The 13437-nt window shown below is 41.4% G+C and overlaps 1 protein-coding gene across 11 annotated transcripts in view; it reads right to left on the bottom strand.

The window, feature by feature from the left end:
- Positions 1 to 227: 227 nt before the first annotated feature.
- Positions 228 to 13437, bottom strand: part of PANK1 (pantothenate kinase 1) — a 109528-nt gene continuing 96318 nt past the window's right edge. For 10 of the 11 annotated variants that reach the window (XM_013054754.2, XM_013054755.2, XM_045068466.1 and 7 more), the window contains 4 exons: positions 9119 to 9295; positions 8491 to 8614; positions 4641 to 4766; positions 228 to 1751 (listed from right to left, as the gene is read on the bottom strand). In XM_013054754.2, the coding sequence (XP_012910208.1) occupies positions 1692 to 1751; positions 4641 to 4766; positions 8491 to 8614; positions 9119 to 9295 (487 nt within the window). In that variant the 3' untranslated portion in view covers positions 228 to 1691. The remainder of the gene's footprint in view (positions 1752 to 4640; positions 4767 to 8490; positions 8615 to 9118; positions 9296 to 13437) is intronic. The other variant, XM_004749686.3, reaches the window with a different exon arrangement.

The raw sequence follows: 13437 nt of genomic DNA, 5'->3' as shown, positions 1-13437 counted from the left end.
ATAGTAATGACATATTGGCAATGAGTCAGTTGTATAAGAACAATAAAGCTATTGAAAAAAAAAATCAATGCATAGAGTTACAGCTTCAACTGAAGATAACCTTATGTGAAAGCCTCAAATTATGAAATGTAGTGTAGCAAAAATACAACACATTCATTTTATGGTACAAAAGCAGGTAATATGGACATGAAGATTAAGAAATGAAAATAACATATACACTAAAAACATCACAACAGAAACAGGCTTTATTTCAACCAGACAAGTGAGAACTTCAATTAACATCAAGTTCTTCAGGACTTGAAGATATGGCAATTAAAGATGGTGCTCAGGAGGCAGAAAAGGAAAGATTCATCATGGAGGAATTGCACTGCCTTCAAAAATCCCTTTCAACAATATGCTCAATTCAAAAGATTACTCAGTTCTAAATCATTAGACCTCATGCGTTTCAGGATTTGTACAAGACTCTCATTTGAAAGTTACCCATCAGTTCCAATGACATCTTTCGAAAAAGAAGAAAAAAATAAGTATAGATAGATCAGTATCATGATTTTTTTTAAATATTAGAAACTGGGATTGAAATACAGTTTTCAGTTTGAAATATTTCAAATGAAAAAATGTTATTATTTAAGATGCCTTGTTACAAAGCTCCTATGTACATACGTGTACAAAACAAATAGGTATTATTACCTGACACCTCAACCTGTGACTTCTCCCTCATCTCCCAATGTGAACAGTTAATCTACTGGGAGACTTTACCCGGGAAGTTCCAAAGTCCTGCATAAGGATTTGCTGCCATTCATAGGCTGGGCATGAGCGAGGACATTTCATCAGAGAAACATTTCAATGTACTATAACCTAACAGAAAATAAATCCAACAAAACATTGCATATTCATAAGGGTTAAGACAAAATTGCGTGTCATTTTCAACTTTTGCCTGACTCATAAAATTCGTGAACACTTTCAGAGTTTTCTCAGCAAGGGCACTTTCGAGAGCTTTCGATCTCGTGCTTAACTTCGTATGGAGTTGGGCAGCACCTTGATTGATAGGAACAACTGGGTTAAAGGAAGGTATTGAGGAGGAGAGGGAGTCATTTGAGGACAGAAACAGGGGGAAGGACTTTCTTTCTCCATAAGACATTCCAACAGGGGAAAAAAAAAAAAACAAGACGAGAAAAGGTATATAAACAAACAAACAAAATCGTGTTCACAGTAAAACATGCCAGATTTGTAGTTTCATTTGAAACCAACAGCAGATCATGAAACGTCATGAAGAATATAAGTAAAGGTAGAATCTCCTAGAGTCATTACTAAATGAAGTTAAAATTACCACACTGATCAGTAAACCCCAGAAGAAAAATAAACAGCACTTACATTTCGGGTCCTTCTTATACATCATTCAACTTTTCAAGATTAATGCATAAAATTCGTAGGTTTGGCCTCGCTGCACAAATGTTGTTTTTTTTTAAAAAATACCGTATACAGAAAAAACTCTTGTATTACCCATTTTGAATCATCAGCTCAAAACCCAAGAGTAAAAGATCAGCTAGAAGGATTTTAAATTATTTACAAATCCAGCAGGTTTGTCCGCCGTAATGGCTTGGCTTCCGTCCCACAGCGCGGCATCTCCCTCCTCCGGCAGTAGCTCTGAGTTCTCTGTTCTCCCAGAAGGCTCTTCCACCCACCGGTCATCACTACTGGTCATCAGTCATCTTGAACAGTTCCAGCAGCGCCCCAACAGCTCCGAAATAACCCTACAAGAGCAATGCGCCCCTGATGATCCCTAAACAGCTAAATGCCTACTGTGTTGAATACTTCTAGGAATGCTGCCCCCTAAAAGCCTGCTGCCCCCTTAAAACCTAAACTTGACCATGCACCATAGAATAAGTCATAATATTTATTAGATACACCTGTTTTTCTATCTTAACTACGTTAACCGATGTAAATAAAGCGCTAAGGGAAACATCTGGCACCTAGTCGGACTACATGAGGGCTGTTGTTGTTAGAATTACATGACTGCATTTTAACCTGTGCCAGGGCAAAATTCATACTATGACTCCCATTTTGCTGATGAGAAATGGAAGGTAATAAAGTGAATTTCCCATTCCCGGTCACACACTTGTGCCAGGGCTCAACCCCGAACCCGTCAGACTTCAAAGTTGTAGGTCACAGGTAAGAACTCTTAAGCGCCCCTCAGCAGAGCTTGGAAAGGCAACAATTTTAATTAACCAGAGCTGCCCTATGCTCATCTGTAAAATAAGAGCCCATGTTTCTGTGGAAGTGAAAGGAACCAAAAAATAAAATTTTTTTGGAGAACTTGGTTTCTGAAAGGTCTGAGACTCCACTCCTGTTGCCTGACTTAAGGGGTCACTAACCCAAATGGGTGGCAGCGTGCCAGGCCCTGCAGTTCTGTGACAGTATCTCTGCTTTGGCTGCTGCCAGCTAACATTTATTGAGGCCTCATTAGATCCTAACAATTGTTCTAAGCACTTCACATGAATTTACTTATTTAATCTGCATAATAACCTTATGAGACAAATATTATCACCCCATGTTACAAAGACTAAAACAAAGATGTAGAGGTAGAGTCATTGTCTAAGGACTCCTTGTCAGTCAATAGACACTGTCTTATCTGCTTGGCTGACAACTTCTCCATCCTGTTAGTTGAATGAATGAGACAACAGGAGTGAGGGCTCCTGTGGCAGGGCAGGAAAACTGCTGCCCCAGTGCCTTCCAAAAGTTCTCTGTCTGAGGTATCCTCCGGGAAGGCCTTCCTATGGCAGAGTGAATTTAAGAACGCAGAGCCTCGTCTGAGAGAACTTTACAAGGGGCTATAAAAATGCTCCACTTTCATTGGCCATAAAGGCTGAGTTATACGCAAAGTCAAGCCACGGTCCACAGTGACTAGGTTTGTACGAGCTAATGTGATTGTGTTTTCACCTACAGAAGTGAGTTTCCCCCAAATGTGGGATCTCACTCTGTACTTTACCACCAACTAACTCCCCATGGGACCCTGTGGATGGCTTTTAATTCCTGATGGCTCCCTGAGTTTGTTTTTTGCCTTAGTTGAAGAGAATCTGGACTTAGGGTTGCCAGATAAAATATAGATAAATGCCAGATAAAATAACTGTGTCCTGTTTTTTTAAATCACTAAATATGGCAACTCTAGCTGAACTGGAACAGTGGTTTTCTTTTTTCATTTCAATTGCTTCTTTAAAGCTGAGGTGCTTTTTTCATTTTTCAAACAAAATCTTATGTGGAAATGATAAGTAAGTAGATAAAAAGGGAGGTGCTCTGGTTGGGGGAGGGGTTGAAAATTCTGGGACTCCATTCCCCTCACCCCCCAAAAGTTCTATCACTCAATGCTTTAAGCCTGCTTAAAAAAAAAAAAAAAATCAGGCTTTCTTTAGTATTATGTTTAAGTATTAAGTTCTATCACTGGGCCTTAACTATTTAGTATTTAAGTTCCTACTGCTTTATCTGCTTTAAGAAAATAAAATATGGGCTTAGGAAACTCTAAATAACTTAAAAATACATGGGCAGCTTTTCAGATAAATAATTTGGTTTGAAGATGAGAAAAATGCCAGAGTAGTTATTCATTACAAGTTTGTGGTATCTGTTCTCTCACAGTCTTTTCTACTACAGTAAACTCCAGGGATTACATACCAACCCTCCTCCTCCATCCCGTGATAATGAAACAATTGCTTTCTACAGTACTGATTTTAAAGAAGGTGGCACAGAAGGTAGGGAAAAGAGAGGAAGGTCCCCACTTACTCTTGGAAACCTGATTTATAGGATTGTTAGAAACTGGATAGAAGGGGCTCTCTCAAGTAACTGATGTCCGTATCTTCTGCAGAGAGACTGCTAATGTCTAAGGACATCAGCTCTCTGGGCCACCAGGCTGCTCTTAGTAGCTGCAGCACTTCTGTTCTCACCAGTGGAGTCATCTGCTTGCCAAGAGTCAGCTGTGTTTATCCTCTGATTTGCTTATGACAGTTTTACATTAATGTCATAATCTAAGTTAATTATATACCACCTAAACCAGTAAAAAGAGTACAAAATAAATCGGTCATTTCTTTGAAAATCCAGTTAAATTCTCAAAAAAGACTGAAAAAGGCGGTCACAAACCATTACTCTTTACTTAGGTGGATACCACAAATGAAAGGTTAAGGGGAAAATCTAGGATTATGTAACCACAGTGCTTCATAGGTATCTTTAACTTCTTGATCCATTTTAAAGAAATAAATCAGAAATCAAAGGAGGCATATAATAGTTGTGGATTTTGAAAAAAAAGGGTAATAGCAGAACCCCTGGTCAAAAATGGGCCTTAGTCCTACATCAAAGAAATTGGTAAGTGAATGAACATTTATATGTTTTATGTTAAAATAAAATGGTTAGAAAGTTTTTTAATGATTACCCATTTCAGCTGATTTTTTTTTAATTAACCAGCTACCAGTCCTAATTGCTGAAGAAGAAAGCTTCCATTTTGTATATAGTTTTTCTTTATCTTTTGTATAAATGCAAAGTTTAAATGACAACTCTTTCTACTTGACCAATTTTAAAACTGAGGGACTCTCTCGAAAGTTAGATGACACCAAATACACTCCACATAGGAAAACTAAGTCCATGCAGACTTGACCTACCTCATGTTCCAAAAACAGAGCTTTTAGCTGTCCTTTGGACCAAAAATCCATTGCATATGCTAGCAGCTTCATGGAGACCATATTGATTCTGAGAAAGTTCCCAACAAACACAACTCTGTCAATATTCTGGGAAAAAAAATTAAAGAACAACTAAATAATGGTATAAAAATAGTATTTAGTAAAGACTCAATGTTCCATACTTCACTGTCTTCCTAGGACTTTGCAGAGTCAACTTGTTCAGTGAAATTATTTCAGCATTTCCAGTATGAAGTCAAACAAACCTCATAGTGCATTCCACAAGAACAAAAGGGTGAGATTCTGGTTGGGCGAGCTAGAGACTTCTACTGGGCTTATTGGCAGGTGTTACATCAGACTGACTTAGGCCTGATATGAAATGCAGCTACTAACACACATAATATAAAACTGTAACTGGAGTTCAAGTTCAGCTAAATTTGCCTTTGCATTCCCTTTAATTCCCCCAAAGTTTCAACTATAAAATATTATTATTACCAACCCATAAATAAAATGGCCATGGCTTGGGCTATTCATCTAACCAGTTTGCTCAATTTGCTCTATGCCAAATATGAGAATACAAAAAGAAACAGTTCCCAGTCTCTATCCTTGGGATATATGGTGTACCATCCTGTTTGGTCAATGTGTGGGTTGAAATATCATAATGAAAAATACACCTATACTTTTGTTGACATGGATATGGACTTGCATTCTGCATATACACTTAACACTGAGCTCATCCTGTCTACCACACAGGGGCTGTCACCAGCCACCCACTCACAGAGCCAGTTGCTATGGTCACTTATGGCAAAGGAAGAGAGTCCCAGAAGATGGCATTCTATTCATTGGGTCATCGGGATCTAGGAATATAGTCTTTTAACTGTCTCAAGTTTTGACAGTGTAAATTGATGAGCTCATTAACTACTGTGAATATCTTTTATGGGAAGAGGAATGGGAGGTGGTTTTAATAAGTTTCCACAAAGAAGAAGAGTAGCTACAAACTGCCCAGACTGAACTGTGACAAGACTCAGAGTAAGTCAGATTAAAGACAAATTTAATTAAATTTAGGAGTTCTCTCTTTTCCCCTAAAACAAGTGAGTCCAGAGTAGGACTTGCTCAAACCCCCAGTCTTGCATTACTCTGGTAATGAGCCAGAAGGAATAGAATGGCAACACCCAGAGGGAATAGAATATCAATAAAAAGCTGATGAACACTCCTTACTTCAAATAAATTCCAGGTGAGTCAAATATATAGGAGGAGAAAAAAAGAGAGAATAAGAAGACAGACAGACTAGAGGAAACCACAGGAGAATTCTTTTTTAAAAAATAACATCAGGGGCGCCTGGGTGGCTCAGTGGGTTAAAGCCTCTGCCTTCGGCTCGGGTCATGATCCCAGGGTCCTGGGATCGAGCCCCGCATTGGGCTCTCTGCTCAGCAGGGAGCCTGCTTCCTCCTCTCTCTCTCTCTCTTCCTGCCTCTCAGCCTACTTGTAATCTCTGCCTGTCAAATAAATAAATAAAAATCTTAAAAAAAAAAATAACATCAAAGTAAGGAAGATATTAACACTCACATATATTATGTAAAAAAACCATGAGGTAATGTTTCTAGAAGTACATATTGAAATACATAAGGTAGACTGATACAACCTCTGGATTTGTTTTCAAATTATGTTGTAAAAGAGAGAGGAAGAGGAGGAGGAGGAGAGAGGAACAGAGGGAGAAGGAAGAAGAAAACAGATAAAGCATGTGTGGCACAGTTTTGCTAACTATTGAGTTGATAATGGCTGTAAGGAGGTTCTTTATGCCATTCTGCTCCTTTATGTATGTTTACCAATTTTCATAATAAAAGGTTGATATACAACCAAAGCAACACATAAAATAGTATGAAGGTGAATTGTATGACATGTAACTGTATCTCCTAATATTATTGTTAAAAAGCAAGAATGTGATATATAGAGAGTTTGCTGCCTTTCGAAGGCTGTGTCTGCTATCTTGCAGACAACAGAGAGTAAGACACCAAAAGTGAAAAACAATGGCTATCTCCAGTAAGGCTAACATTGCAGAACAGGTACAAACAGTTACCCACCTTCCTGTACATCCTTCATCCTTTAGAACTCTGTATTAACTGTTTGTATTTTCTACTAAAAAATGTGAAAAAAAAAATTCAGTGTTGGTGGAGAAGCATTTTACAGGATTCCAATAATCACAGCAGAGTCGGTAAATGTGGTGTCCCTCTATAAAACAGCTGAGTTCAAGGCACTGTTAAGTCCAGTGCCCTCAGCAATGGCTGAAGCTTGCGTTTTTGACTCTCACAGGAAACACAGCCACCATTTCTGGATGCACCCACAGGGAGCCCGTGCGGGCGGGATGCCCGCCCGTGAAGCCCTTGCCCAGGGTGATCTGTGATTCCTCTCACTGGCCATACTTTCAAACTGCCATTTTGCTATACTCCAACAACAAATGGTATTGAAGTTTAAATCAAAAGTGAAAAATAAAATCTGTCACTCTTTCCCCAAAGTGAATAGAATTATTGTAAAAAGGCCTCCTGCTGGCTCACTCAAGGTCTGTGGAAAGCAGGGGAAAGGGTATCTACCACTTTGTGGGGCAGTGGACGTTCAGGCTCATTGGCCTTTGATAGTGCAGGAGGACAGCCCACCACACACATACTGGTCAGGCCTTGTTTGGCTATTTGGAAAAACTCCCTTTAAAGGTTAACGTCAAAAAATAAACTCTCTGTTAAAATGAGTCCTGGGACCTATGTGGACTTTGAAAGGCACATGTCTGGGATACATTCTTCCTTTGCATTTCAGCCTTGCATTTGAACTCCATCCCACATGGGGCATTAACAGAGCTGTGACCCTGAGCCACAGATCAGAGACATATTCTACTCGATGTAAAGGAGCACGTTTCTCTCAGAACCCCAGGGCTCCAAGGCAGGAGTGGCACCACCCAGCATCAAGATCACCTCTTGCCCTGTTTGAACCCCGAATGCTCGACCAGGAGGGTCCAGGAGGTGGTTTCTGCAGTACCTGTAATGTTCTATCTCTTGACTGAGTGGTGGCTATACAGGCGTGTGTGTGAAAATCCAAGCTGTCTACATACTTGGGATATGACGGTGTTCTGTACTTCTATTAAAATTACATTTTTAAAAAACTATTGCTGTGGTGACTATGATTCTTTAATCCTTCTGTTACCCGTTGCCTGTTCTAACCCCTTTCTTGTCTTCCTAACACAACTCAGTGAGAGCTGTTGTACTTTACATGTCTTGGGTTACAGAAAAGAGTTCTAGCTTCCCAGAGGAATTCTGCAGTGTTTCAAAACCTGTTCCCAAAGCTTTGCTTGTCCCCAGCTCCACCCCTTCTTGTGCCTGGGCTCTGCGTGGCCTCGGCCGTAGCAAGCTCTCCATGCTTTGATAGCCCTGTACAATGCTGCTTGAACTCCATGCCACAAGGCAACACTGTAAAGAAGCTGAAAGCAGAGAGAATATCGAATATTGCGAGCAGAACGTCTTACCTGCAATGATTTGCAAGGGTGCACCAAACTTTTCCTCACACTTCGGTAGGTGGGTAGTAATAATGATGGTCAGAGAGGTTATGGTACGGGCTGTGATTTTACCTGGACCCTGGGTCAAATGGCTTATCATTTATTATCTAGTGCCAACTTAAAAATAAGATGTGTATTCCTCTCCATTCCCCCAAATACACCCCTCATGTTCTACAATTTGTGACTAGGACAAAGAGTAGGTTTCCCAAGGATCTATCATTTTGCAAGGGTCAACAGTTTTGCACTGCTAAAGATGTATATGAATGATACAAGGCTTCCTCTGGATTAAGGCCTTACCTCATTCAATGCACACATCCGAGCAATGGAGCCAATGTTGTTGGTGATGGTGACCAGTGTGGCTCGGGCGAGGTCTTCCTTGCTGATGGAATCTCGCTTTTCCTTACTCATCATGTTGCCAAAGCTATGTTGGAAATATTAGCGAGAGTATTCAAAATCATCCTCAGGCAGGCCCAGGCTTCCACCAAAGTACTGTGGAAAACTTTATGAATAATTCTTAAAATTTAAATGACCTGATTTGGCTACCATGTATCACAAGCAGACAGGATTACGGTATGGATGGTTGGCTGCCCTTTTTTTTTAATAGGGGCAAAGTAGCATGGCTATTAATGGGAACAAAAAAATTTTTTAATGCTCTCTAGATATATTGACAAGAATGGAACAGGGGAAACGGTTGCAGTTTTCCAGAACCTTCTTTCAAAGCTGCCCTATTTTGCTTGATGCACAAGCATCAGGGGCTGAACATTTCAAAGTTTTGTCAAGGGCGGGAGATCAAGTCTGAGCTCCAGTAATCACAGATACTTGCACCAGGCTGGTGGGTTGACATTTTAAAAATAACTAAGTGAATGGCCAGGGTGGAGAGGTTGCCTTGTTCACACACTACTGCTCCTAGCTACTTTGTCTCTACCTTGATGCTACAGCGGATCCTTGAAGGCCAAATCGTTCATAGTCTCCTCCGTAAATGTCCTTCACCAGCTTATCAACATTGGTGCTGTCGCCTTTAGCTGCCATTTCCAGAGCTTCTTCAAAGGTCTCACAACCAGTCAGCAAGCAACATAGGCCTAGGAATGTTCCACCTCCAAGACTGGAAGGAACAATAAGGTTTATTTTTAAATTTTACTTTATGATATGCCCATCCAAGTCCCCAACTACATCAAGATCACTAATATAGGTTCATAAAAGCAGGAGGAAAAAAAACAAAGGGGCACTTGAATCAAAGTGTAGGGTGCAACACAGTCTTAGGGTAGATTGGCTTTTTTAAAAAAGGGCAGAGGCCAAAAAGGAACATTAAGGAAAACTTTCCCCTCAATTTAAGAACAAACCAGAGAAAGACTCTCACTGATTTCCGTTGTGAGACCTTCTGCTAGCTGCTAACCTAAGTACCTCATTCAGTCTCCTCATCTATAAAATGGGGCCAAATCAAGATCTTATTTGGTGGCCTGAAAGCAGCAAATAACCAGAGAAATGACTGCTATTAAAAAAAAAATAAAAAGTAGCCAAATACAAATACCTGGAGAAAGAAACCACGTGTACATGAAGTTCACAATGCAGAGCCAGACTGACCTAGGGCTGCTAGGAGCAGACAGTCCAGAGGCTGCATCTTTTATGTTGACCTTGATCCTCTAGCAGACATCATCTCATTGAACCTTCTCAGAAATTTCTAAAAGGAAACCACTGATTGCTCACACGCTGGATTTTTTTTTTTTTCTGGTAGACTATGGAAAAGGTTATTAATATTTTACCCACTACTCAACAGTTAAAAATAGTAACTCAATGTTCAGCTATGTTTTAAAAGCTTTCAGTCGCTTTGGGGAAAATTCCTCTAAAATCATCTTTCCAGACAAAATTAGAAACTAATTACAGTAGGTGAGAGTGAATTTCGTTTGTATGAATATCACAGGTATGTCACAGAAAGGAAAGGAGACTGAGAGTAAAGCTATCACCAGTGACCTCCTGGCAGCATGGCCGCGGACATGGGTGTCACTCTGTTTACCACAGGCAGGTGCAGGCGAGTGTACACAGAACAGTCAGTTGCTCACATCAGTTTGTTCTCAATCCCAAGAGCTGCTAGCCCTTGGCTTTCCTTTCCGAGAGGAAAATCCAAGTCGAGATGAAGGTTATTTTGAATGTGAATTTGAAGAAACAAACTTAGGGGAGATTGTATTTACTGTCAATAACCGTTAGCAAAAAAGGTGCCAGACTGCAGACAGGCACACAGTTCTCTAAATGACATCTAAGTGAAACCGTCATAGTTCTTAAGTAGTGATTGTCACAAAAATACACACTCGATGGAAAAGAGAGCTCCTTGTGGGGAATTCGGTAGCCAGGCACCACTGGTGGCAGCTACCTGAACCCACCACAAGATACCAGGAGATCAAGAGCCTCATGGACATCACCACCTTGACAGCTCAGTCACCGTCGAGATTTTGCATTTCCTCTACGAAAGCTTATCTTTATTTTCATTTAACATGGCATGTCATGCATGTTGTTGGGTTCAGGCTGCCCTACAAAGCTCGTGTATTTTAATAGGAACAATTTTTGATCTGCGTGCCCTCGGGATTTGTCTCTGTATATTTTTAAGTCTTTTCTCTCCCTTCTAGCTGCTTTCATCCACACTGATAAGGTCTCTTTGAACATTAGGTATTCGTATCCATCAAGGCAGTCAACAGCCTACTCCAAGCATAGGCTATGGGAGACATTGGCTGACTTAGAAAGAAGGCAATTTATCAGCTGATATGTTGGTATGAGTGAGAACGAAGTGCTTTGTGTGACTGGAAGATGAGCGGTGACTGCGGACAAGGCATTGGGGCTGCGTGGGGAAAGCGAGCATGCACACTTCAGGCACGAGGGAAGAAGGCACAGCTGTAGGAGAGCACCTTAGTCCTATCCTCAACCCGCTAACTCAACCCGCTAATCAATGTGGTGCCCTCGCTCACGATCAGTTAGCTACTTCTGTTTGTTGCAGCAGACACAGTTAAGATCCTCAGCAAATCGGAGACAAGAACATATGGCCAGAGACGGCGGTTGAAAAGCATCATTATTGTTTGGAAAGCCCAACAACCTCGTAGTAGTGAGGGATTTTAGGGGAAAGTAGAAGAAACCTTCCATTACTGAGTGCTTGTGCTCTTAAAATAGATTCCAAAACAATGAGATGTGCTGCGCTACTCCTTTCACTGAAGATTCAAAATTCTTTACATTCCTCTTTTAATCATCGCACATGGCTACTAAAAGGTCGGCTGCAGAGTCCTCTTTTTCCTTTGGCTTCTACAATACCTTTGGAGTAGCGTCAGTAGGAAAAAAAAAAAAAAAGCAAGCTCCCTAATTTAAGATGCAATAAAATCACACATAACACGAAACAAACCATTTAAAATCATATGTTTAAAGGAGAACCGATCTCCCATAATGATGTGGCTCCCTAAAAATAAAAATGTCCCAGGAGAAACTAGGGCATATAGCCTAATAACAAACACCTTGGAGTTATAACTCTCAGTTCACATTAAGAGTAGCAAACTTGAAGCTGAAGCCCTTTGCTTAGATCAGTGATTCCCAAAGTGTGTTCCACACACTCATGTCGGCTGCTCACCGTCATAGTTTCTACCAGCAGTTTTGCAACTTAAATCAAAAGATGCCTTTGGCATGACAGCTCTGATTGGACAGGAGGAGCTGCAGCCCACCAAATTGACGCTTTCTTCCCTTCCCTTGCCTGTGACGGCCCCCACCAGGGCTCCTCATTAACTTTCCGTCTGCTGCAGCACGTTTCCAAAACTACTGGTTGAAAAGCACTCGCAGGGGAACTTGAACTTCCAGAGGATTGCCAAACACTGGTCATTCGTGGGCATTTACCAATAACTGGAATTCAGGAGCATGATTACACATGTAAGAGAAGCTGAACACCACAGTGAGCTCATCAGCTGCTGTTAAAGAAGATGATCCGGATTCCTAGAACTTCCAAGTTTGAGAAACTAGAATTGTGATGGTGATTCATGGATTTGCTAAGTATTAATCAACGAGATGATAAATACCTCTAACCGAGGACAGTGGTTAGCCTGTTAGCCTCGGGACTCGCTCTCTCAATTCAATGACTCCTTCTAGGAGGAAGCCCGAGGTTTCTTCAAAAGGGTACTTTTATGAGGAGATGGCCCTCTAAAGTAAAACCAGCTCAGGTGCAATAGTCATTTGTCTTTGATGTCCATGACAGTCCTCATGAAGCCATGGGTCAGCTGTGACTCTTCGGCGAGCAAGGAAGCGGAGTCTGTACGCTCAGTGAGAAAAAGGATGCCTGGGGGCAATTAGCATCCTTTATTCTGAACACAGGCAGAATTGTGCGACTGTGTGCGTGGGTGTGGGGGGGTGCACACCTGTGTGTGCATGTGCTGGGGTTTCTCATCAGCTACACTCTCTTGACTTCTGAGGGTCAGTACTTTTGTTGTTAGGGGGCTGCCCTGTGCACTGTAGGATATTTAGCTGCACCCCTGACCTCTAGCCACTAGATTCTGGCCGCATCCCATCTCCAATTGTGAGGGCCAAAAAACCCATCTCCAGACTTTGCCAAAATCCCCTGGGGGGGCTCAACCTTCCCTTCCCTGGTGGTGAGTCACTGACTAATGCAGGCCCATTACGGGTCATGGACAGACAGGAGAAAAACAGTGCTCTCCTTCTAAACGACAAGCAGTGCTGCAGAATTTCAGTGCTGGAAATGCCCGAAGAACCTAAGAAATAACCCCCTTAAAGGCACAAACAAGGACACTGAGGCCCAGAGGAGTTACATGATGTCTTCATGTTTTTAAGAACAATGGTTTCCATATCATGTCCAAAGCACATGCCCCATAGCCCTCGTTCCTAAAGTTACTCCTCCAAAAATGACTTCTTGGGTCTCAGACCAAAGCCTTTACTTGGAAGTAAGAAAAACTTGAAAGTTACGTTCACACTAGGATTTCTCAACGATTTCTGACCCTAGATTCTTTGCCCAGTGCCGAATCACTACTAACAGGAAGCTGAGCACATCTGCCCCTGGGGGCTGTGGGCTGGAGAACATGGCCCTCCGCCTGGCCTTCCTCACAGGCTCTTTTCCTGTCTGGAGCACTCCGAAATGCCTGGTGAGGCGTGCCAACCATTCCAGCATTCAGGTGGAACATCTAACTGAGGGTAAAAAACATTTTTTGGTAAACCCAGTTTGGTTCACTGATTGGAATGATGGATTATGTCAAGCAATTCATCCTGTGCTAG

This window comes from Mustela putorius, unplaced genomic scaffold (assembly GCF_011764305.1).
Source record: "Mustela putorius furo isolate JIRA1106 unplaced genomic scaffold, ASM1176430v1.1 tig00003909_pilon_pilon_pilon, whole genome shotgun sequence".
In the NCBI taxonomy this organism is placed as follows: domain Eukaryota; kingdom Metazoa; phylum Chordata; class Mammalia; order Carnivora; family Mustelidae; genus Mustela; species Mustela putorius.
This window is presented reverse-complemented; position numbering and strand designations above follow the sequence as displayed.